At 38.8% G+C, this 26325-nt stretch overlaps 1 protein-coding gene across 16 annotated transcripts in view; it reads left to right on the top strand.

Annotated features, from left to right (window-relative positions):
- The window catches only part of CDK14 (cyclin dependent kinase 14), a 333262-nt gene that overhangs the window by 186994 nt on the left and 119943 nt on the right, over window positions 1–26325 (top strand). For all 16 annotated transcript variants that reach the window (XM_049798612.1, XM_049798611.1, XM_049798619.1 and 13 more), the window contains 2 exons: window positions 3745–3865; window positions 17465–17558. In XM_049798612.1, the coding sequence (XP_049654569.1) occupies window positions 3745–3865; window positions 17465–17558 (215 nt within the window). The remainder of the gene's footprint in view (window positions 1–3744; window positions 3866–17464; window positions 17559–26325) is intronic.

Here is a 26325-nt window from a genome sequence, read left to right as displayed (position 1 = left end):
TGAATGAGTTAAAAGAAAATTGTGGTTTGCATCAAGTACAGGTAGATGCTGTTGTGCAAGCCTTGCAGTATGTAATGCATCAGAACAGTTTCTTCTTTCAGTTTGGATAAATAATGGCCATAGAAGTAAGTGTCTGGAGAACATTAAACAGTGTCTGTTCCTCCCATAATTACACACAAGTTCCCCAGTGGGTCTGATGTGACTTGACTTTTAATAACTGGGCCTTATGCTTGGCTTCCTTCTCTCAAAAGAAGGGTGCAACAGCAGGACACATGTTTACCTTTTATCTTTCAGAAGACACAGGAACTGGAGGGGAGTTCACTGCTTGTCAGGAGGTCCTCCCTCTACCTTCCCAGGCAAAAAAGTGCTCAAGCAGCAATATGTAAATATTGAGTACTCACCTGGTGATCTCTCGATTTAACTTTTGGCTTTATGCACACTGCCCATTAAGGTTTGAAGTTTTGATGATCCCCCATAAGCTCTGTCTTTTTAAAACGAGATTGTCGCTCTTCCTGTAGTGTAACCATGGAAACAGACAGGGAACCCTTAAAGAAAGTGATCGAACATGCTGTGCTAATTAATCCTACCCTTCAGTTTTCTTTCAGTTGAAGGATGTGGTTAAATAAATTTTGCATGAGTAAGCATATTTGGATGTGCAAAAGGATATAAAATATGTAGCAAATTTTCTTGCAGAAGGATATCTGAAAAAAACCCCAACCCCAGCCTGGTAACTGTCATCTATTTGCATCTGGAGCATCAAGACAAGAAATGCAGTATCTTGTTAGTGTTCCACGTATATATTTTGATAGCATTCTTTTTAAACTGTAAATATATCTGAAAGATGAGGATATTTTTTCATGCTGTGTGATAAGAGACGTTTGCATTAATTTTGAGTCTTCAAATGAAAGTGTTCGTAATTGCAAATGCCTTCTTTATGCAGAGTGTTATTCAGAAAAAGCAAACTTTTCTCCCTCCCTGAGAGAAAGCAGGTCCTCCAAGGCATTAGTGTAATTCAGGTCATTTCAGTTCTGCACAGGGGGAGTGATTGACTGAACAGCAGGACTGTGCCAAATTTTCCTCTGCCAAATTTTAGCCTTTGTGAGTATTTCTCTTGGTTGTTCCCTCCTGCTTTCCATTGGGCCATTTAGTTTCCAAAGTAGTGTATGTGCCCAACTAGGAAACCAACTGGCCACAACTTAAAACATATGGCCTGTACCGCTGTCTGATGCCAATGTATGGCCTCAACTTGCTTGTACAAATTAATGTTTTGTTTATAACTTTCTCCGTTTCAGTAATGATCCTCTTATTACTGAGAAACCAAATGTAGCAGTCAACCTTAAATGAGGCTTTCATGGCGTTTTGGGAGTGAAGAGCAGATGAAAGAAAAACATTTAGTTGTCCAACAGGCTGGGATTAGACCAAAAGGGTCATCCTTTGAAAATTGCATGGATTTTAGTTACCCTGGAACAAATTAGAGGTGGAGGAGATCTCGAAGCAGTGGGCTGAGGAAACAGGATGGGGGGCAGTCCCAGCAGGATGGGAGGATTGTTCCATGCTGAATGGTCACACAGGAGGAGGAAAGGTGTGCTTGGGCTGACTATAGCACTAGCAAAGTTCCATCCTGGCCAGTAAAGTGGCAGAAACTGGCAGGCAAGCATGGATATTGTATTATTTGCAGTATAATTTCTGGTAGTTGAATACTCATTCCTCCCTACGTGGGAGATTTCTTGAATGTATGGATCAAAGACTTTGTGTCGTGGAAACCTGAGTTTATTCTTCACCCCACAAGCTCTAAAGTTTTTTGACAGTTTTCCCCAAATCACATGATGTTGCTGGCTTCTTAAAAATGCCTTTTCCTTGTCTGCCTATGCCTTTTGTCTTAGCAAAGCTAGCTAGAAGATTAGAGAGGAAGTTGTTTGCAGCCAAATTCAGTCTTCCTCAGGCAAGACTAAAGGGTGGCTCAGACACACACAGAAGGATGGAGGCATTCACCATCCAGGCTTCTCAAACACTTTCATAATTTTTATTTAGCTTAATAATAGTAGGTCCGTATCCACAAGTTCAGGGACAACTGTTTCAGTTTAGTCACATGGGATGTAGGTGCTCAGACTAGAAATAAGAACTGTTTACCAGTTAGAGCACTGGGTGGTTTCTGATATCATATAAGCAAAAACATTACTCTGGAGGTGGAGGCACTGCACAGAGTGTGTAGTGACCTCTCCTCTGCCCTCTTCGGGGCTGTATGTGACCAACCCTGAGTTGTCCATGTAAGCCAAGTTATTCATCAAGCTGGTGGCCAGGTGCACAAACGTAAAAGAGATGGAGGTCTGACAACTTAAAAATATTGGTTATTCATATTTGAAATGTAATTTTTTTTAGAAGAATTTCTGGCATACAAGTCAAATTATTCCCCTACACTGGTCTAATTGCTGTAATCAGCTGATAATGCAATCTACTGGCAAGATTTGCCATCATTACTATGGAGATATATTCACTGAGATTTACTGTTCTTAAATAGCTTCTCCAGTTATTAAGAATAAAGGTGCAGAGGACGCTCATCTGCACTCTTATGTGAATTCTCATGTTGCATATTTCTTTCTGAGTGTATGACTTTGCTTTTTGGTTTTTGTAAGGTATAAGACATGACCTTCTGTTTTAGTAATTTCATTTGTTTTGTGAAAGGGAAATCAGTAATTCTTTGTTTAGGAAGACATAAAAAACCCTGTAGCACATTCTTCTGATTTCTGTTACTTGTGCCTGTCCAGTGTTCTTGGCAAGGGAGTGGATAGTCTCAAAGCAGTAACTAGGAGCAGATTATTTGAAAAAGGTGTTTGCAGGCCTGTGATGGGAAGTCACCATGGGCCTAAAAATCTTTTTCCATTTCCTGGAGGAGAGAGGCTTCTGTAGGAGAACTGTTAGAAAAGTACACTCTTCTGCTGTTTTGTAGCATGAAGGTCTCTTCTAAAATCTTTCCAATTTTACAGGAGATAGAGTATGGTTATGTAGTAATGTGAATAATTTTAAATGACTGACAAGCTTAAAAGACAATTACTGTAAATAGTATATCTTTAGTAGGCCACAGATTTAATTGAAATGATTTCTGCTTCTGAGATTGGTGCACTGTCAATATACATTTGTTGAGAGAGAAGAATTTTGGACATACCATTTTCTGATGTATTACTGCAATATTAATATTTATTTGAATGGCAATGTCTAAGAGTGTCTACTACTTTCAAATATAAACTTGAATAAGCAGGCTGGGGTTTGCAGTGTAAACTGTGGAACGTTTCCTTAGGCTCCCCTAAAAAAACCCAAATTTCATCTGTGGCACTATTTGTCTGGGAGTTTCCTTTTCATTTTCTTTTTCTGAATAACATTGATATGAAAGACTATTGATGCCTAAGGATGAGCAGTTAATAGAAATGAAAATCTTTGTTTATTTGTCTTTCATTTAGGTATACCACAATGCATCTTTGCATTTCTCCTGGGCCTGTGATTGTCATTATGAAAAACATATTTTATTATTCCTTCATAATATTCACAGCTCTGTTCAGCCAGGTATTAAATGATACATACTACCATGTTCTTTCATTAAGAAACTTATTCCAATACTAGAAGAAAAAACACGTGCAACATGCCATCATGTTATGTGATGTGTGCCCATATATCCTTTTAGGATCATAACTATACAGCAGACTATTTCTTTGGTTTGTTTGCATTAATCTGTTTGTATTTGCCCTACAGGTCTTGCAAGAGCTAAATCAGTACCCAGCCATACATATTCCAATGAAGTCGTAACCCTATGGTACAGGCCTCCAGATGTCCTTCTGGGATCAACAGAATATTCCACATGCCTTGACATGTGGTAAGTATAGAATCCTTACACAAGATTCTATGTAGGTGCTTTAGCTTTGATTTTTTTTTTTTTACATGTGTAAAACAAATATGTAGTGAGATCAATGGTACAGGTTAAAAAACTCGTGTGTAGTAATCTGTGTGGTTCACTCAGTATCTCCCTAAAGGGATCCCCTTCTGCCACCCCACTGGTTGGCAGCTGGTACCTGCTGTTGACACACCACTAGAAGAGCCATTGGTGCTTTCCAAGAGACTGAGTTGTTGCTTGACTTTTGTAGTTTTAATGCGGTACTTTGATATGATATGATACTTGTTTTGCAGAAGATAGACTTTCACCATTGTGGTGGGTTGACCCTGGCTGGGTGTCAGGTGCCCACCAAAGCCGCTCTATCACTCCCCCTCCTCAGCTGGACGGGGGGGGAGAAAATGTAACAAAAGGCTTGTGGGTCAAGATAAGGACAGTTTAATAAAGTGAAAGCAAAGGTCGCACGTGACAGCAAAGAAAAACAAATGATATTATTCTCTACTTCCCATCAGCAGGCAATGTTTAGCCACTTCCTGGGAAACAGGGCATCAGTACGTGTAGTGGTTGCTCCAGAAGACAAAAATGCTCCCCCACTTCCATCTCCCTTTACTTAGCTTTTATATCTAAGCTGACGTCATATGGTATGGAATATCTGTTTGGTTAGTTTAGGTCAGCTGTCCTGGTTATGTCCCCTCCCAAGATCTTGCCCTGCCCCAGCCTGCCATTGACCGGGGGGCAAAAATGTTGGAGAGACAGCCTTGATGCTGTGTCAGCACTGCTCAGCAGTAGCCAAAACACTGGTGTGTTATCAACACCTTTCTAGCTACTGATGCAGAGCACAGCACTATGAGGTCTGCTATGGAGAGTATTAACTCCATCTCAGCCAGACCAAATACAATCTCCACCCTTTATTCCATACCATTTGTGTAATGCTCAGGTCCCACATAATTTAATACAGATATCTTCTAACCATGCCATTGTATTTAATTCTCATTACTGAAATCCCTTCATACTAACACTTACAACTGAAACTACATACTTAAACCACTTTTATACCCAACATACAGATTTATACATTTTTATTAATTACTATCCCCTGTCCTTTAAGAAATAGATATTCCATGGGCTTCTTTCACTCCTCCAGATGTTCACATACTGGTTATGACTTGGGCCCAATCCATCAAGATGAGTGGTCAGGACAGGAGAAGCAGTATGTTCGATCGCTGGGCACCAACACCAGCTTGGTTTGGGTCACCGATGCACTTGTCTGGCTCCTTGCGAAGTTCACTCCTCTGCAGTTCAGGTCATTCCTGCTACATTACTTCCTACAACATACAACTCACGTCACAGATTATTCTTCCCCCAAGGTTAAATGTCCTTGAGGCACACACTGGGTCTCCCCATCCTTCCGCATTACCCAGCAAGTACACCCAGGTCCTTGAGCAAAGACAATCCCATGAATGGGTTTGCCTTTTCCCATGGGAGGAGAAATCCACACTGCCTTCCCCAGCCACTTCCCCATGTGCACTACGGGGACCTTATCTCCTCCCACACCCACATTATGTAGGGGTTTTGTTTGGGCAGGACAGGACTGTAGTGGGTTGATGCCAGGTGCGCATCAAAGCCGTTCTATCACTCCCCCTCCTCAGCTGGACAGGGGAGAGAAAATATAACAAAGAGCTTGTGGGTCGAGATAAGGACAGGAGAGGTCACTCACCAATTACTGTCACAGGCAGAACAGACTCAGCTTGGGGAAAATTAACTCAATTTATTACAAATCAACCAGAGCAGGGTAATGAGAAATAAAACCAAATCTCAGAACACCTTCCCTCCACCCATCCCTTCTTCCCAGGCACAACTTCACTCCCAGATTCTCTACCAACCCCCCCAGCAGTGCAGGGGAACAGGGAATGGGGTTTACGGTCAGTTCATCACACGTTATTTTCTGCTGCTTCATCCTCCTCAGGGGCAGGACTCATTACACTCTTGCCCTGCTCCAGCATGGGGTCCCTCGCATGGGAGATAGTCCTCCATGAACTTCTTCAATGTGGGCCCTTCCCACGGGCTGCAGTTCTTCATGAACTGCTCCAGCATGGGTCCCTTCCACGGCGTGCAGTCCTTCAGGAGCACACTGCTCCAGCATGGGTCCCCCATGGGGTCACAAGTCCTGCCAGAAAACCTGCTCCCATGTGGGCTCCTCTCTCCACAGATCCGCAGGTCCTGCCAGGAGCCTGCTCCAGCGCGGGGTTCCCATGGGGTCACAGCCTCCTTTGGGCACCCACCTGCTCCGGCGTGGGGTCCTCCATGGGCTGCAGGTGGATATCTGCTCCACCGTGGACCTCCCTGGGCTGCCGGGGGACAGCCTGCCTCACCATGGTCTTCCCCATGGGCTGCAGGGGAATCTCTGCTCTGGTGCCTGGAGCACCTCCTCCCCTTCCTTCTTCACTCACCTTGGGGTCTGCAGGGCTGTTTCTCTTACATGTTCTCACTCCTCTCTCTGGCTGCCGTTTTCCTTCCGTCCCAACTTTTTTTCCCTTCTTAAAAATGTTATCACAGAGGTGTTACCACTATCGCTGATTGGCTCAGCCTTGGCTGGCAGCAGGTCCGTCTTAGAGCCAGCTGGTATTGGCTCTGTCAGACACAGGGGAAGCTTCCAGCAGCTTCTTACAGAAGCCACCCCTATAACCCCCCGGGCTACCAAAACCTTGCCACACAAAGCCAATACAACCATGCCCAGCTGTAGCAGAGACAAAACTGGGATTCTCTGGATGTGAGAATACAGCCTCAGTTCTTAATCTACTGTACTTGTTAGCAGTATATCAGTGTGTGACACATCACTGAATAGTTTTCTTTCAAACCTACAGATTTTATTTAGACCTGCAGGTTTGAAAGGGCAGTTTGATTCATACAGTATATGGCACCTTGCTTGCTCCTTTTTGATAATGTCATTTAGTCTTGTGTTGAACAAAGCTGATGGTTGTTTTTTTGACTGTTAGAAACCAAGGTGGAGGTTCTTCGTTTATCCTGTAGGTTTTGAGGATACAGGATCTCTGTAATCTGTACAAATTCTGTATTTGCTAAGAGCTTCAACTGTGTTAGCAGAAGCAATGCATGCTGATTGTAGAAATGGAAATGTGAAAAAAAGAGGTTTTTTCCCTTACATAGAAAGTTTCATGCTCTGGAAGATGTTAATTTTTTTTGAATGTCTATTTGACTTTTTAAATCTATACAACTCGTTTCATTTGAGGAAAAAAATACACTGAACAAGTTTCAGAAAAATAGAATTATTTTTTTGTAGTTTGCTGAAATATCTTTCTTTAACACAGACAACCTACATTTAGAATTGTGTTAAAATCTAGAGGTAACTGTAAGATAAGGTTAAAAGGACGTTATGTTTTCATACGGTGGGTGAATAATATTTGTCAAGGTAATCTTGCAGCATAGTGCTGAAACTGATGACCTAGCAGGAATATTTTTTTGCTGAGGGAGGAATCTAAGCATGACTAGGTTGTATTTAGTCCTGTAGCTGAGATCAGAGAATGTGGGATGAAAAGCTGTGTTTTCCTGAAAATCTCATCTAATTTTTCCTTGTGGCACTGCTAGGTCTTGACTCCTGGGGCCAGGAGTTAGAAGCTGCAGGATTCTTTCATTTGAAGTTATTACAGAGTATAAATACTGGAATATCTAATACTGAAGAGAGTGTTTAATATAACTGGGCCTCTGGCTGCTCTAGTTCCTTGACCTGTAAGGGTAGGTAAACCAAGAGGCAGGAAAGGGAGGGTGAGCAAACTTCTCCAAATGTGAACGTTGTGATAGTGCAACTGCACCAGAGAGCCAAAGGCAGTACCTTCTATATTAGCTGTCTGGTTTTCTTCAAACCATTCTTCAAGTTACAGATGTAAAATAATTTCCCCCTGCTTCTCAGCTTCTCATCTATCCTAAAACTGTCCTCTTTTCCCAAAGATCAGGTTCAACGTGGGGTCTTCACAATCTGTATGCAATCTCTGCAACCCATCTGCTCCTGATGTTTTGCAATCACCTCTTCTCCAGGATACACCTCCCACACTCTCAGCAAGAAGCTCGACTTGCTTCGAGTGAGGCGGGACAACTGCATCAAAGGATGGAAATAGCTGGGAGACATTAATAGTTCTTTCTGCTCATCTTATAGTTCAGCCTACATGTGTTCAATTCTTGAGAGTCCCACATCTTTGTGTACATGTGTACATGCATGTCTCAATTTGTGAAGTACAAAGAGAATGAAAGAATACAGGGAAATGGCTGAAGAAAAATTTTAAATGCTTTAATAGAGCAAACTGCTCAAAAAGTCCTCTAAAATGTTTTTTTAGTCAAAAGAGAGATTGGAAATTTTTTTTAACATTTACCAATTAAAAAAATTATTGCACTTCGAAATTAAAGTGGGGTCTTTTTTTTTTTTTTACACTGAACAAAAGATTTTAAAACATTTTTGATTCTCACTGAAACTTTTTCTACAAATCAAAATGGTTCACTCAAAAGTTCAATAGCTTGTCAAAAGTAGATCTTGTAACATTCCTCCCAATAATGATTTTAGTAAAAGAGCTATTAAAAAGTCCAGGCAAACTATGTGGTGTTACTGTGATAGAGATCAAATTAAGCCATGCAGCTAATAGAGGCATTTTTAACATACTGTAAATACAGACTGAGCATTTATTTCATAATTATATGTTTATATTAAAATAACATGGACAACAGGGTAGATCAAGGAATGACTCAAAATGCCACTTCAGCAATCCAGGTCATTATTTTGCGTCCTGACAAAAATGATGCAAGAGTATTGGGGAAGAACACAATAATTACATCTTCAATGATATCAATAAATGATGTCTTTTTGCACAGAGCATTTCATATAGGTCTAAAAAAGACCCAGGTGCTCAGGGATAGAGGTGGTGAGTTCTGTTTCAAATGCAAAAAGACATCATACTGCTCTCGTGCTAGATTTATACCCCTTACAAAGTTTTTGCTGCCCTGTACAAACTGGAGAACTACAAAAAGCTTAGAAAAAAGCCCTAGTAATACAGTTTCTTTCACATGGCAGGAATTTATGTAGAGGCTTAGCTACTGCCACATCAGGAATCAGATTAGAGCAAATGTATATTGTGTGTGACAGAAGAGCTTTAAGTTTTTACTTTTATGCTTTGCTGGGTTATCTGAGACAGCGCTTCCAGTTTGATTGCGAGAGATTTAGTTGCAAGTTAAGGTCACTTACACTTATTTGGCACATCTAACAGTGAGCTCTGCTGGAGCACAGGCAGGCTTGGGGCTTTATTTATACAACTGTACATAGCTGGGCCGTAATTACATTAAAACCACTTAGTGGCTTCCCAGAGTGGGAGGAAGGGAGATGGGGAGAAACCCACCTACCATCAGATTCCAAGATAATTTGGTAATTTATTATCAAAAGTGTGGTTGTAGCATTAGCATTTTTATGCAAATACTGGCATTATGTCATTATGGCAGATAGAGTGTGCACTCCTGTGTCCTTACTGATGATCTACATGATGACAAAACTAGGCAGCCACTTCACTAAATATTTAAATAATGTTGAGGTAGAAAGCACAGCTGTTTCTTCCATTTAGGAAGAAAAAAAAAAAAAAAGACACAGGTGCTTTGCTATAGCCATGATAAATGACGTTCCATTCCTTGGGAACCACCATGAAAAGTGGGACTCCTACTGAGTAGAAGACCAGCTGCATGAAAAAAGAGTCCAAATATTAACCACTGGACAGTGGCTGGGAAGCAGGTGGCAGAGGCTGCGGGCTATTTTTACACTTCATTTGCCAGTGTAGGCATTAGGATAGTAACTAAAAGCTAATGATCCACATGCAATGTTACATTCTCCTGCATTCCTTTTTAAATAGCCACTGGCAATAAAATAATATTAATGAAGATGTAAATGCATTAGTGGTGTCAGGCTGGTGATGGAAATCAATGTGGTGGGCTTTGTGATTTACTGCTGACAGCATTTGATACAGCGGCATTGTGTGAATATATTATACTACCCATGACTGCATCAAAGAGTTGTGATAACCTTTGATATACTTCCTCCCCTTCCCCCCCCCACCCCCCCCCCCTTGATGAGGACTTACTAGTAGCTAGGAAAATGACTTTGCATTGCCTCTGGTGTAACTTGTCCTAATCCTTGAATTTTACAGTTCTTTGAAAGTCAATGCAAGAAAAATAAGCCTCAATACATAAAGGGTTTATGTATTACTAAAACCCATATATAAGTAATACAGAAACATAGGGAAAAAATCCCCAATTGAACCTATTCTATTTCTCCCTTACAGGGAGAATGCAGTATTAGTAAATGAAGCAATTTAAACAGGTTATTAAATTCTTTTTGATTCTGGTAATGCATGTACTGCTACATCTGGGTTGCTTACATCAAGAAGTCACTAGGGATATTTTATTTTGAACTGCAGCTGGCTTTAAACTGTGTTTGCTAACAGCTGGCAATGTTTTTCATATCCTGTTGTTTTGCTTTTAAAAAATACACTCTTAGTGACAGTTCAGGTAACCTAAGAAGTTATGGGCTGTGATATATTTTAAATTCGCTTTTATTAACTAACAGCAGCTATGTTTAGTGCTGCGGAAGAAATCACTTAAAACTAGGCCAGTCAAATGTTACGAAATTGCTCATTAAATCACTGTTATTTAACTTTGTAACATCTGGATTGATATACATGATTTCAAATCTGATCTTAATTTAGGGAAAGCTCTTCATACAGAGTTTTTCTATCCTATTATTAGAAAAATAAATGCTATTTTTCAGGAACACACCACTTTCTGCACATAGCCTGCTCCAAGTGCAGATTTGAGTGTTTACTGTAATTCCACGCATGCTTTCATGAATATTTGACCAATGAAGATCTACGACAGTAATTAAGATATTTATTAAACAAAAATGGATCTTGTGTTAGACACAGGTGCACCAAATTATGTTTTTACACAGGGGCATTAGAAAGGCACCTTCATCCTGTATCTGCTGTAAACAGTTTGCAGAGAGAGAAATCCAAGAGCAGGAGTCCCAGTGCACCCTGAAAAAATACTGCTTGGGGCTTGAGAGAGAAAACAGTGCAGGGTAAATTAGTTCTTTTGCCCTTGATGTTCTTTATGATTATGACTTCCACTCCAAAGAAATGCTAATCTGTAGGATTAGGATACTAAAGTGAGGATATTGCAATAACTATCAAGGTATTGTTAATAAAACTTCTCTCATTGTCAGTGAGTTCTTCAAAAGTTTTATCAGCTGAATTAGCTTTTATTGGAAAATTCTCATGGCGTCAAATTCATAGAAACACCATGTGTGGGGAAACTGTCTTGGTCTGTAGTTATCGGAAGGGCATTTCAGTTCCTGTCTAAAAACTACTTTTATCCATTTGGAACATCAGATTTACTATCACTTTTCCACTGCTAGAAATACATTTCATATGTGTCAGGAAAGTACCTTATAAAGGTATCTGGATCCAGAAAAGAAAACCAGGAATAATATGTTGGACAGGAAAATAAATATCTCATGGCAAAATGTTGCTCAAATTTGAAGATTATTTTCTTGATTTTTTTTTTTTTTTTTGCATTCTGGTTTTACAGAATAAATGAGTAATAGAAAGATCTTGCAAAAAGGGATCATGTACATTTTAATCCTTCACGAATATAATATTAATATAGAAACTGAACATTGCTACAGAGAGTTGGGTCACAAAACAAATTTCTGGAGCTTTTATTTCCAGGTAGTTCAGTGATGCAGGCAAGAATGTGAGCACTCTATTCAGTTGTAATTACAGTTGCTTCAAGACCGACTGTAAAGAAATATTTTGAACTATCATACTTTCAGGTAACTTATTTTTCATTCATTTAATCTGCTTTCTGCAGAAGTTTTAATGTTGTTCTTTGTCATCATGGAAGGGAATTTTTCCTTCACTCATTTACTTCTCATGTGAGAACTGTAATCTGTTTGCCTTATTGCCCCTATTCTTTGATCAGACTATCTCCCATCTTATGTTACTTTTCACATAAGTGCTGGTTTTGGCTGGAATAGAGTTAATTTTCTTCATAGTATAAGGCTATATAAGAAAATAAATAAATAAATAAAAATCCCCAAACAAAAAACACCCAACAAAAAAAAACCAAAACAAAACCACCAAAAAAAACCCCAAGAAAAGACAAGTGATGCACAATGCAATTGCCCACCACCCACTGACTGATGCCCAAGCAGTGATGGGTCTGTCCCAGCCAACTCCCCCTTTTATATACTGAGCATGATGTTCTGTGGTATGGAATATCCCTTTGGCTAGTTCGGGTCAGCTGTCCTGGCCATGCTCTCTCCCAGCTTCTTGTACACCTGCTTGCTGGCAGAGCATGGGAAACTGAAAAATCCTTAACTTATCCTAAGCTCTATGTAGCAACAACTAAAACATCAGTGTGTTATCAACTTTATTCTCACACTAAATCCAAAACATGCTGTACCAGCTACGAAGAAGAAAACTCTATCCCAGCTGAAACTAGGACAACATATAAAAGTGGAGTGGTCATGAAAGACAAATTCCAACCAAGTTCAGCATCTGTGGGTATTCTGGCAGTGTGCCACTGTAGAATTGAATCAGATTTTGGTCAATTAAGGAGACAAGTGTCTTGCTTTTCATTCCTTTCCCCCAAATTTGTTTTCATAGTTCTGTTCATAAGCAGGATCATATAGGAATGTGACTTTTCTTCTGAATAAATCAGACAAGATAAAAGTCTTTCTGCCCTTCCAGCTTGTTGCATATTACTAGTGGATTTTATGGTAGAGGTTCCAGTATTACCTCTTGGTGACAAATCCATAAAAAGACAAGTAGTTGGATTTTGAGTGGTGTATGTGTGGGGTTTTGTTTTGTTTTGTTTTTAAATTCTGATATATTTAACAGTACAAATAGCATGTAGTTTGGGAAACTTGAATGAAAACTCTACTGTTCCTTTGAATTTCAGAAGTCTCACCAGGAAGATTGCTGGAGGCACTTACTTTGTTTTCATAAAATGCCTTCCCCCTCTGAAGCCAAATCCTGCACACTGAAAACAGGCTTCATGACCAGACAGAAACCTTATGTGAAGACCCAGCGCAGGTCTTCACTATGAAGAACATTCTGAATGTTACCACCTGCACTGAGCCTGCTAGAAAGCAGATCTGTTCAGGGCAGAAAGTTCAACAGTTTAAAACATATATAGTAAGCATATAGGCTTTCTATAGTTGTGATTTAAGTATAACTAGAACTTGGTTTGGAAACAACTCCTCATTTCACTGTGTCTCTGTAGTCTCTTAGGGATCCGTCAAGAAAAATCGGAATATTAACTGAAGGAAACAACCCTAATAATCTTTTATAGATTATGCCTCACCAAAGCTTTTATGTTTTTTTTGTTGGGGGTTTTTGGGTTTTTTTTACAGTATTCAAGGACAGACAGACTGGAGATTCTTCTTGTCACAATAAGGATCTTTGTTACATGGAGGCAGAGATGTGAATTCTTGAACAAAAAATATAAAACCAACCCACCAGTAAGCAAGTTAATTTTAAGGGAATACCCTCTTGAATTATAAAAGCTGTGCAGGAAAAGAAAAGCAGTTTCCTGAGACATCCAACTTAATTTTTACATGCTCATTTACTATGTCAGTTCAAATGCAAAAGTAACTCATTTAGCTGTGCTATTAACTCTTCCTCCATATAAGGCTGTATGGTGACTGCCAGAGTCCCAGGAAATTAAGCTGAACAATAGAAGAGCAATATGAGTTGGGATGGCCACATATGGTCTCATCAATACATCAATAGGTTTAGTCATGCTTTTTGTCATCAGAGGGTAAGCCACCCATTTCAACATTAAATGGCTGTCACTTTTACTTTGCAAGGTTATCCTATGCCATTCCATTGGAAAGTTCTCTGAACGAAGATACAGCATTTCGCTTATTTATTCAAAATCAGAAGTCCTATAAAGAGACTAGGAAAATCGGAATTGAATACACTGAAATATGTTAGGCTAGTGTTTTTCTGTCACAAATTATTTCTAAAGTGCTGCCTGAAAATGTCATTGTATGCTGAGTGTGCACAAATTATACATAAATAACATACCGTTGGAGGTGCACACACATTAAAGCCAAGTTAATTTGTTGTATTTCATATTTCAAGGCTTAATCTTTGCATCATAGAAACTAGAGATGGGAGTGATCTGTGAGGTCATCTTATCCACCCTACTGTTAATGCAAGTCTGTTTGCTGAAGAATATTCTTAAGTGTTTCAGCTTGTCTAATTTTACACAACTGTTAACTGTGGAGTTTCAAGTCCGTTGGGAGGCTGGAGTATAGCACAATTGTTAAGTGTATTTCTCTAACACTCACCCTGAAAGTTTTATTTCCTAAAGGCATTCTGCTATTTCTAGTTACACTATTTTGGATCTACCTACAGTTCTGGGAACCATTAAAATCCTAATCAGTTTTTCCCTGTTCTTCATTTTGCATAATTTTAAATACAGAGTCATCACTTTCTCCCTGTCCCTTGTGTTTTCTTGTAGCCAAGAATGACATTGTTCTCTTAGTTTTTCCTTACAAACCAGTTCTTCTGGCACAAAAATAACTTTTGCTTTGCTCAAAAATGTCTCTAACCTGTTTAATAGTTTGTGAGGTCTACAGAAACAAGACTATAAATTTCAAGGCCTTGTAGAGGCTTAATTTCTTTTCATGTTCAATGTGTGTGCACTTCCGGTTTGTGATTCAGGGATCCTCTTACATACTCAATTTCTACTTGCTGTGAGCCTAAAATGCACTTATACCAGTAAGACATCTAAAATACCATCCAGCTGTCTTGAAGCCTATATGTGCTATTATGGCTTTCTGGTATTTCCTATCAGTTCAATGTCATACTTTTTTTTTTAATAAATATTTTCTTTTTTTTAAGTATAATTTAATCTTCTCTTTCTCTGGACTTATTCTTCAATGTGCTTCAATTCTTCAATGTGCTTCAATTCTTCTTCAATTCTTCAATTCTTCACCATAACCTTTGAAACCAAGCATAAGCTTAATTTTCAAATGGGCCAAAGAGAACAGCAGTCCTCCAGCTCAAACCTTGAAGGTTGTTTATGTTTCTTTCCTCATTATTTTAATAACCTTTCTATTTTTGTATTAGTTTTTTATTTAATTCCAGTACTCTTTCACTCTCATTTCAGCTTGTGACTAAATGGAGTACTAGGTTACACAAGAGTCCAAGACACGTAATAGGATTCTTCTTTCCAATCAGGAAATTTCTCTTCAGTAGCGTTGTCTTTAGTTCTTACTTGATTTTTGGCTCATATTTGTGTCAGACCTGCTAAAAGTGGAAAATTTTTTTAATAGATTATGTGAAACAATATAAAATGCGGCAAAATCTTCCTGTTGCCTTTATAGCATTTCTGTTCAAACAGCTAGCTGAAGTTTCTCTGCAGATTGCAGTAGATGCCCTCAAATGATACACTGGTTTAATCAATTGCATGTTTTCTGGTTGCAAGAATAGAACTCTAATTCTCTTTTCTTTATTCTAAATTCAATTGTTTTATTTCTCATCTTGAATATGTCTTCTGACTGAAATCTTGAATTTTTGCTTGCCTGAGATCCTGATACTTTTTATAAGTATTTGACTAAGATATATTGCACCTATCTGTGCCTAATGAAGCACTAACCAGACTAAATGATGAATGGCACTTTAATCAATTCAGTTCATTTGGTAACCAGCAGAAGCATATGGTACATAAATTTTAACCTCTCTTTAATAAACGCCTGAATTATTCTAAACTTTGACCAGAACGGTGCTTTCCAAAGTTTTCCTCCACTTTTCAATGCCTAAGGAAAACTTTACTTAATGTATCTGTGCTTTGGGACATAGAATTAGAAAATAGTGATGTATATTTAATTTTCTTCTTCAAGAAATTTTACTATTAACTCTCATTGTCCTGGAACGTAAAATTATTTCATTATTCAATAGTAATCAAAGCTTTCAGACATGAGTAAAGCTGGGTTGTCTGCCGATAATCTTAGTTAAGTGGTATCTTTAAGTACCCAGCCCCAGCCTTAATGAAAATACGCAATCTATTTTTGTTAAGTTATTTTATTCTAGAACCACTTCCTCACCGATATATGCACACATATCCCTAAAATTAAATGCTGCTTTCTGAATGCATCATCATGATGCATAAGCAATGAAAAGGTACGTAATTACTATGTTCCAAATAATTTATTTCTAAAACCAAAGTTAAATTAGAGGTTATTGCTAGGATTTTCTGACACAGAAACACAACTCACAGTTTCAGGGAGAGGTGGTACCGTAGTTAGTTTTGCAAATTCGTGGTTCATTTTGATATATGTTTTGTGTTATTGAGTTGGCATTTGTTTTGGGTGAAGGTTTTTTTCTAGTGTGGTTACATACACAGACATGGTTATACAGCCTACATAGGTGTTTGCATATGGAAGTTGTAGAAAAATTTATGTAGAAAAGTATAATTGAACAAGCTGAAATACATAATCAAATTCTGCATCCTATTGGTAGCCAAGGGGGATGTTTTCTCTTAAAATTATTTTTGCTGAGGGAACAAGCAACTCTTGAGCTCTCTTCATCCAGAAAAGATGCAAATGCAAGTTTGTAATTTGTTTTGCTTTTCGGAGGCAGAAAGTACACAGGTTATGTGAAATTTGAGTTAAAGAGTCACAGAAACTTTTCTCAACTTTGAGAAACCATTCTTTATGCTACCTTTTCCCTCTGATTTCCCAGTACTTCTGCCAGTGGCTTAACTGAGTCGAGTGGGATGAGGGGGACTTATGTGAAATACCTTTTGTGAGACCGGGGACAGGAGCTCTAATGAGGTGGCTCTTGTGGCAGGGAGAGGAGGGAGCCGGTGGCTGCTCAGCCCATTGCAGCACCTCTCAGCCAGGTCTTCTGGGGGATGCAGTCAGCATCGCCCCAGAGCTATGGGCTTTGAGCTTCCTTCTTTTATGCTGGAAGAGGGGAGAAGAAAGCCCAAGCAAGCCCATCCCAGAAGTTATCTGTGTTTGGGCAGTAGCTTAGTTCATTGGTTGTGAGCAGCCACATGCTCTTTTCCTTTTTGCTCATCTTTTTCCAGATTCTCCTCCCAATGCCAAGCCCTGCCAGGGTGCCTCTATGCCATAGTCCTGTCCCCATTCAGCTTCTCCCAAGGGTGCTCTCTCACTGCCATTCCCACATCCCCAGATTTTATTTGGAAGCATGAGTATGCTGCTCGGGAAGCAGTCATACAGAGAGCAGCTGCTCTGCCTTTATGGGTCTCAACAGCTACCACCTATATTCCTGCTACCTCTACACTTGCCTTCAAACACCTGAGAAGTATTCATATGTATACATTGGTTTTAGTAAATGCACATGCTTGTCCTTCAGCCTGGCGTTGATTTTAAAAAATAAATAAGTAAGTATTATTTAAATGCAGGTAATGTATACAAAAGCATTGTTGCTGGCCGTTTGATCTGTAAGAATCTTTCTTACGTTGCATACTTTCTTTTTTTTTCTTTTTTTTTTTCTTCTGTAGGGGAGTGGGTTGTATCTTTGTAGAAATGATTCAAGGAGTCGCTGCTTTTCCAGGAATGAAAGACATTCAAGATCAACTTGAAAGGATATTTCTGGTGAGTTCTTTATTGCTGAAGTGATGTGCCTACGACAACAAAGGATTGATTGATAAATGTTCCCATATTTCTTGTGTCAGGAATTAAATTACTGATAGAGCCAAGGATCAGAAGCCTAGTCTACAACCTAGATACAGTTTACTTGTTATATTCTTGAAGACTGTGTAGTAAGTTCAGATCCTAACTGTCCTGGTTTCAGCTGGGATAGAGTTAACTGTCTTCCTAGTAGCTGGTACAGTGCTATGTTTTGAGTTCAGCATGTGAAGAATGTTGACAACACTGATGTTTTCAGTTGTTGCTCAGTAGTGTTTAGACTATAGTCAAGGATTTTTCAGCTTCTCATCCTCACCCAGGGCACAAGAACTTGGCACAGGACACAACCAGGGCAGCTGACCCAAACTGGCCAACGGGGTATTCCAGACCATGGGACGTCCCATCTAGTTTAGGAACTGGGAAGTGGGGGGGCAGGGAATCGCCGCTCGGGGACTAGCTGGGTGTCGGTCGGCGGGTGGTGAGCAATTGCCCTGCGCATCATTTGTACATTCCGATCTTTTTATTACTACTGTTGTCATTTTATTAGTGTTATCATTATCATTATTAGTTTCTTCTTTTCTGTTCTATTAAACCGTTCTTATCTCAACCCAGGAGTTTTATTTTTTTTCCCGATTTCCTCCCCCATCCAATTGTATTGAGCATAAACCACCATTTACACTTTTTTTTCCCCAGGTTTGTGGTGTTTGTGGTTTTTTTTCGGTGTGGGTTTTGGGTTTTTTTTTGTGGGTTTGTTGTTTGGTTTGGGGGGGGGGTGTTTTGTTTTGCTTTGTTTTTTTTTAACTTGCTCTTTCTCTCATTGTGCTCTGGGTTTGGCAGTTCCCTTTCAAAAGGCTCAGGAACAACTTTTCTTGACTCCCTGATAAAGAGTTTAATTTACTCCAATGTCTGCTGGGAACTGTGCTATTGTGGATTTGGTTTATTCAGGAAAGCCACTGCTCACCCAGATACTAGCCAAAGTGGCTCCTGGTACTGTGGGGTGGCCATGGGGGAAGAGCACAAGAGCAGCTTCTTCCCTCAACCTGGCAATCTCTGTTTTGCTTCTCACCACAAATTTAGAAGGGAAGCATGAGCATACCTTTGCTTTTAAAGGTGATTTTATTAGTAGCCATTTACTTCAAATGCAGAGGATTTATTTGGGATTCTTTTTTGGCCCATGAGGAGGGAAAGTAAGTCTTTCATGAAGTGCTCATAAAATTTACATTCTTCATTTTACTCAGACTTTCTTGTACTATATCTATTTTATTGGGAAATTAGGGAATTTAGCAACTGCTTTTAGGAATGACTCAGGAAAAAAATCTCTCTCTAAACCAAGACCTTATTTGATTGTGAAATAAAAATATCTCATTTTCTGTAAAATATTTTGTTATTCTGCCCGTTTGGCTAATAACCCTGAAAATTCTGTGCTGTGGAAAAATAGCTGTGCTGCAATCTACACAAGGAGCAGCAGTTCTGAGCAGTTCCTGTGACATGTCTAATTGCTTTGTTTGTTTGCCAACTTGTGTATTTTAAGCTAGCAACTTCTGGGCCAGTTTTCTGCTCTCTTAAATTATTATGCTTCTTATTTATTGGGATGAAATTTCCTCCTTATTTATAGAACGTGAAATTTTGAAAACAATAAGTTCCTCTTTGGGGCTTCATCTCATTTTATTGTGGTAAAATCTTAGTAAGTGTTTTTGCTATGCAAATCAAGTAGACTTCTAACAGCAGCAATCAGTGCTTCTTTTAACAGGGCCTTTTTTGCAGTATATCATATGAGATCATATGATATAGCGCAAAAAGTGATAGTGATAGGTATATCATATAAACCTATTTCTGTATGCCTTTTTTAAACATTTCGTATATTCCCTTTTTCTTTTCTCTTCCCTATCCTCACAATTATTTATGTGTTAAAATGCCAAGATAAATATACCCCAGGATGAGTTTTGAGGCCTGCCAATTTTTTAAATTCTGTTTTAAAACTGCAGCTGCAAATACTGAGAACAGTGTTGAAATAACAAGGGATAATTTATTGATACTGTTTCTTTAATTTGATCTTTTACAAACCTTCAAATAAAAAGATAAAATTTTGCACTGGGTAGTTTTATGGTCCTTTGTAAATCAGAGTTAATTTTTAAATCCCAATTAATTAGGCTTGCTAATGGAAGTATCTAGTTACCCTTAGCTAAATAGTTTCAGTGAGTGCCTTCTTAATGTACTCTAAGCACCATTAAGAATTTAAGTTATCTATTTAAAAGTTATAAAACAAAGGATTATTCTTGTTTGGTTTTGTATTTGAACAGAAGGATTAAATTCATTCATTCTCCAGTGAATCATGTATAGTGTGGCAGTTAATAGAGCTGAAGTACAAAATTAATCAGGTTGTTACACCAGATAACTAATACAATTAACTCCCACACAGTGAGCACTTATGCAGCTGTGAAAGAAACAGATCAACCAATAAAAGACTTTTCCACAAAGTCTTCCCATAGTTCACATTTTCAACATCCAACAATGATGGGTTTCTCGTAACAAAGGGTAGTCTTCTGAAAATGGTGTAAGATACGGTCCACCTTCACACTAATCCTTTTGTTCTGTAGTCCTCTTCTAAAATACACAACTTCCAACAAAAGGTGTATTAATCTGTGTCATATCTGTTGCCATTGTTGTTAGTCACAGCTACATGTCCATAGCACGTAAGAGTCCAGGTTGCAGCTTGAGGCTTTTAGGGAATCAGTTACATTGTAGTAGGAAAGTCACAAAATGCTAAGAAATAATAGTCAGGGAAAGTGAAGAAAATTCAATGTGAATAACAGTTTAAAATTTGTAAATGGCTGTTTGATCTCCTGTTGTATAATTTCCCATTATTATGTAAATGAAATTAAAATACATTGTATGTATGCTGTTTCAGTGATTATCAAGTGGAAGGCAGAGAGATTCTCTAAATGCTTTTGCATATCTCTACCATTGGCATTCTTCACATATCTACATAGCAAGCATATCTACATGCAACCCACCACACCTCATATGTTTCCTCCTCATTATGATTGATGTTTATTTATGTTTAATAATGGCTTAATTAAGTGATTGTATATAACAGATTAAGAACAGAGATTGATCTTTCAGGTTTCTTTAGGACCTTTTCCCTTTAAGCTTGTGTTTCCTGACTTCTATTGTTTTAAACATTTGTGGGTTTTTAAATGGCAATATACACTGATTCTTTATTTCTATTACAGCAGCTGTTTATAATAAGCATTCTCAGGTTCCATTACTGTGATAGGCCCTAATAAAACAGCAAGGGTTTATAAATCAGAATCTGTTCTCAGAATTGGACCAGCACTTAGCGATGTTGATCAGTGAGCAAGCTGCAAGCTGTTATTGTCACACTTTGGATCTGATAATATGAATTCTTTTTCCCACCTATACTTAAAAATGTGAATAAGCTCTTTTAAAAAACCTATACTTACCAAGGAAAATGGAAATCACACATATAAGTAGGTTTCTTTTTCAAAGAGGTTTAACAGTGAATAAAATGTCTTAATGCAGAGGTGATTTGGTTTAATCGGTATACTATTACATCTTTACTCCTACTTTTTTCCTATGTATTGGAACTGTGGCTGCTTTCTGGATAGAACTGTATCATAGAAAATAAGAGAGAAAAGTGTAATTGCAGCCTGTAAGAGCTAACAAGTCTTTTGCCTAGAAGTGTCAAACTAGTGATGTGTCATCGTCATTTCCAGCACAACTGAGAAGATCCAGCAAACTGTTGTGCCGTTCTCCAAGAAAAGCAGCTTGAGGCTTTGTTGCAAGGTGCTAGGTCTGATGGACCAATAATCTGATACAGTGATCTCAGCATTTCTATTCAGTCTTGTAACATATGCACAAGGCAGGATGAAGCTTCAATCAAGTACACATTCAACAGTTGTGGTTTAAGCCCAGCCAGCAACTAAGCATCACACGGCCACTCGCTCACTCCTCCCCACCGCCTGGTGGGATGGAGAGGAGAATAGGAAGAAAAACATAAAACCTCATGGGTTGAGATAAGGACAGTTTAATAGGACAACACAAAGAGAGAAGAAATAATAATAATACTAATAAAAGAATATATAAAGTGAGCGATGCACAATGCAGTTGCTCACCACCTGGAACCTGATGCTCAGCCTGTTCCCGAGCCGCCATCCCCCCTCCCTGGCCAGCTCCCCCGGTTTATATGCTGCACGTTAAGTCAGTGTGGTATCGAATATCCCCTGCGCTAGCTTGGGTCAGTGATCCTGGCTGTGCCCCCTCCCAGCTTTTTATGAAAACTAACCCTATCCCAGCTGAAGCCAGGACAAAACCAAACCATAGGAACAGGAAAAATATGTGACGCAATCCGTTGAATCAAAATAAAACTACACAAAATTAGGAAATACCATTTGGCTTCCGTTATGGAGTAGCTGAGATCTTTATCAGTAGTTTATTCCTATTGATCATTTGTTAGCATACATTTCTCTAGATGCAAACTTTGAGGTTTTCTGTATCAAGGAGAACCTGCCATTGTAAATAAGCTTTAATTATGTCTAGAAGTAGAAGCTGCACCAAATGCCTTTAAGCTAGCCCTGTACCGGGGACAATTGACAGCTCCTCGAATCTGGTGATGATCACCATGAATTAGTTGAGTGTTAAAGCCAATTACACCAAGAAGCCTGCAGTTTGCCTGTGCGTGCCTTACCCTGAGCCACAATGGATGTGCCAACTTGGTTACAGCTCTGATGTTGATTCAGGGTTGTGCTTTTATACTTGCTGTTCCTAACAGATTCAGACCAGATCATAGTTGAATTTCTTGTTCTTGCTTAATTTTTCTTCTGGAGAGAATTTTTTAGGTGGGAAGGTATTTCTGTCTTTTCCACTTTACATGAAGTTTCTGAGAGACACTATAGATCAAAGTGAATTTTCCTTCCAGGCTCCAAAGCCTTCCTGATAAGGGAATAATCTGTGCATTGGCTGAACTTTAGTCTTGGTGCTAACTACACTGAAAATTACATTTCCCTGCAAGAATAATGTGCAAAGAGTTCTCCTGGTACTTTGTAGATCTCTGCACAGGCAGGACAATGGCATTTAAATGCTGTTTTATCTATAAATGAGCATTCACTCTGCAAACATGGTTGTGGGGTGTGTGGGCACCGCAGGAGCCTCACACTGCAGGTAACGTGGCACAGCGGGAGTGGGAGTTTACAGCCAGAAGCTTCTGTCTTTCCTGACACGTGTATCGCAAAAACCTAAGGACTCCTCTCTGGTATTGGATGCTATTGCTCTGTTGGGTGCCATAAGGCACAGTATTGAAAAGTAATTAAAAGAGAACAATATCCATTTGTTGAGCCCAGCAGCCTGGTATGCCAAAGGGCGACACCAGAAACGCTAGCTTTCTGCCTGGAGCTGTACAGCAAAGACTCGCAAGAGTTTGTGTTTTCAGATAGCTATGAAAAATGGCATTTTCCTTTTAAATGGGAATGGAAGTGTTGCCTCTGTTATTGAACATTTAAATGGTTAGTAATGTTTTTTCTTTTATATATATACATAAATATATAACTACACACCTGAAGCATCTTGTATCATGTAATGAAGGCTAGTAGTGTTTTCTCCGTGACTCTAATGTTAACAGGCATTTATGACACTGTGGAGCTTTCTCCCTGTGGCTCTGTATCTGAAGGTTTGCTTTATATCACTGATGACCTCTAAAGCCTGAAATAATACATTTTAATAGGCCTCGCTTTCATTTAAGCTTATGACGGACCCAAAGGAACTGTGCTTTCTGGTATATTGTGTTAATAATGTCTTTTGGGAAGCTAGCAATGCTAAACCCAAGGGAGGAGTACTTTTAACTATTGGGTTTTGAAGTTCACCTGTATAATGATGTGTTTAGTCAACTTTATTGGTCTTTTATTCCTGTTTCATTATTCAATACATGTTTTTCTGTCACTTGGTAAATACTTTGGCCCTGAAATACAGCTCGTTCATCTCTGATGGAATAGATACATTTGTGAGGCTGAACCTGAGCTGAAATTTTATGTTGTGTAGGCATGGTATCTATGGTTCCTTATATGTTGCAGCTGATGAATCTGGTTGGAGAAAAAGTCTTCATCTTTGTAAAATAGATAGTTCTTGCTTAGAGGGGGGAAATTTTCTATAAACAGCTTGTGCTTTTCCCTCACCTCTCTCCATTTTCCTCCCACCAATGACTTCATGAGGAAAATGAGGGGATTTTTTGAAACTCTTAAGTAGAAACCTGACTGCTGAGTTCTACCTTCTGTAACACAGCATGTAAGTAGAATAAGAGAAGTGGAATGTATTATGTCCTGCTAATGAATTTACCTCTGCTTTGCTTTAATATAACAATATGCAGAATACCTCACTTCAGCACCACTGAAATTAATTAAATAAGTTGCAGCCTTCTCTACCTGTTGGTCTTCTCTTTGAAGTTGGTAGCACTTATTCAGTATTTTACTGCAGCTGCCTGCAGGTTTTGCACTGATACCACTTTTAGGAGGTTCCTTTCTGGGCTTTGTGTCTTATGCTAAACTTCAAATGAAAGTAATTCTAAACTAGGCAAGTATGAGGTGAATTAACCTTTAAAATGGTCTTTAAAAATCAAAGTAAATCTTTTAGGTATTCATGCTTTGTAAAGGATTTTGGATTTTTTAAGAGTTCTTTTTAAGGAGTTTCAGCTCAATTTTAGCTCTCTGCGCTATATTGTCTTCTGTATCACTTCACGTGTGGTCTTTTTCCCTTATAACAGAGCACAAGGTATTTGATGCCAATTCACGTTTACCTCTTATAAAGAACTCCTTTCCTCACCCTGTCTGAGTAGCCACAGTCTGTGTTGTTTTTTGCCTTGTATCATTAAACCCATATGGTACTGGGTGAACAAACTAGGCCTAGGATTTAAAAATAGCGATCTTGTAAAAATATAGGAAATTTTCTTGAGGAATATTGCGTATGTGTGTCAGGAAAGGAGGCTTTAAAAAATATTAAAGTTATAATCTTGCACTCTGTTAACATTTCTTTTAGAAAAGGGGACATGTAACCTCCCATTCATCCCTATATTAAAGTCATAAAAATACCCCGCAATATATGATGGACAGTTGCCAGGGGAACTACCAGGTGGTAGCAGAAAGGAAGAGGAGGAGAGGAAATAATAAATGAATGTGTAACCCCATCCTTGACTTTCAAGGGCTTGGGGCATGTCAGGTCAGCCTGTCACACAATCTGATGCACATAGTTATCATCTTCTGCTTGCAAGAAGCTGTTCCCATCCAACTGGCTAATTCTGAGCAAAACCCTCAGCGTGGCTGGGATTGCAAGAGTTTGGCTTATTATCAGCTTGGTAGGGCAAAACGTGAATAGTAATTGGCTATCAGAAAAAGAAAACAAATTCAGACATGGTTCAGTGGAAAACAACAGCTTTGTGGCTTTCTTTGGAATCAGAATGTTTCTTTAGTATCTGCCATGTTTAGTTGCTGAATGAGAAATGGGCTATAATTATAAAGAAGCATTGTTTCTTTTCCAGGCTCACCTCTGGCCTTCAAGAGGGTGGTTACAGGCAATACATTGAAAAAAATGGTGCTGAGACTCAGCTGGTGTAAATCAGTGCAGATCTGTTTACTTATACTAGTGTACATCTTTGCAGGCACCTTCCTTCTTGGCCCCATACACAATAGAAATAGATTTTTTTCCCATGTAAAATATCTTTCTGTACATGTCTCCACATGTGTTATGGAGCTGTAATTGCAAACATTTTGGCAGCAGGTGACACTGAACAGAAATGCAGTTGCAAGCAATTTGTGCATATTACAAATGGAGCTGAAGCCCATTCTGAAGAAAAACATTGGTCTGTTATCCAAAAACTTATGCTGCAAGATAATGTTGTGCCACATAAAAGCACAGGACCATTCACAAACCTCTTCTGATATGCTGGCTTTATTTACTAGGGGAGATAATAAATGATCAAACATCAAATAGTCATATTGCTTTCACTTTCTGTTTCGTAAATAAAGGAACAATGTTTAATATGCTTGAATCTTCTCTTTTCCCTTTCCTCTTTTGCTTGTGTCTGAATTGCACATCACATGCCAAAAGTGGGTTTTCTGAAGAGCATCTTGATTGCCAAAATTGTTGTTTAGAATCAGTAGCTCAAGTTCAAACATCCTTAAAGTTGAAAATGTCTAAAAATCAATGTGAGGCAGTTTTAGATTATGATTTTAGAGACAGGTTATGAGAATCTAAGATTGATATCCCTTACCTGTCTGTACAGGTTTCTTAAAAGACTTCAAGAATAATAGCTGATTTCTTCTGCCCTCCTAAGAACTGGTAAAAGTATATAGCTTTTTCTGTCATGGTATCTGGGGGAAACATCCCCTTCAGCCCATGTATATGGCTGAGGTACCATTTGCAATAGGCCTAATTTGAATAAAGGTACACTTTAATACATGTTTTAGTGTTTCCTGAATCAGTGCCCTAGACAAGGTATTAATTTAGCAAGATGCTGAGCACTTGCCATAAGATTTTCTTCAGCTATCGCTGCCATTTACACAAGCTACTGATCCTCAGTATCTTTCTATAAGCTAAATGTAGATTTTCAGATAAGCTTAGTGATTTCAAGAGGTTTCAAGTTTTCAAAGGCTAACATTAATCCACCTTGATTAGGACAGCTGCTTTTCTAGTTCATTAAATGGCTATGGCTAAATAATTTAGGCATTTA

Source organism: Accipiter gentilis, chromosome 4 (assembly GCF_929443795.1).
Source record: "Accipiter gentilis chromosome 4, bAccGen1.1, whole genome shotgun sequence".
Classification (NCBI taxonomy): domain Eukaryota; kingdom Metazoa; phylum Chordata; class Aves; order Accipitriformes; family Accipitridae; genus Astur; species Astur gentilis.
The sequence above is the reverse complement of the archived record's forward strand: the minus strand, read 5'-3'. Positions and strand labels throughout refer to the sequence as shown.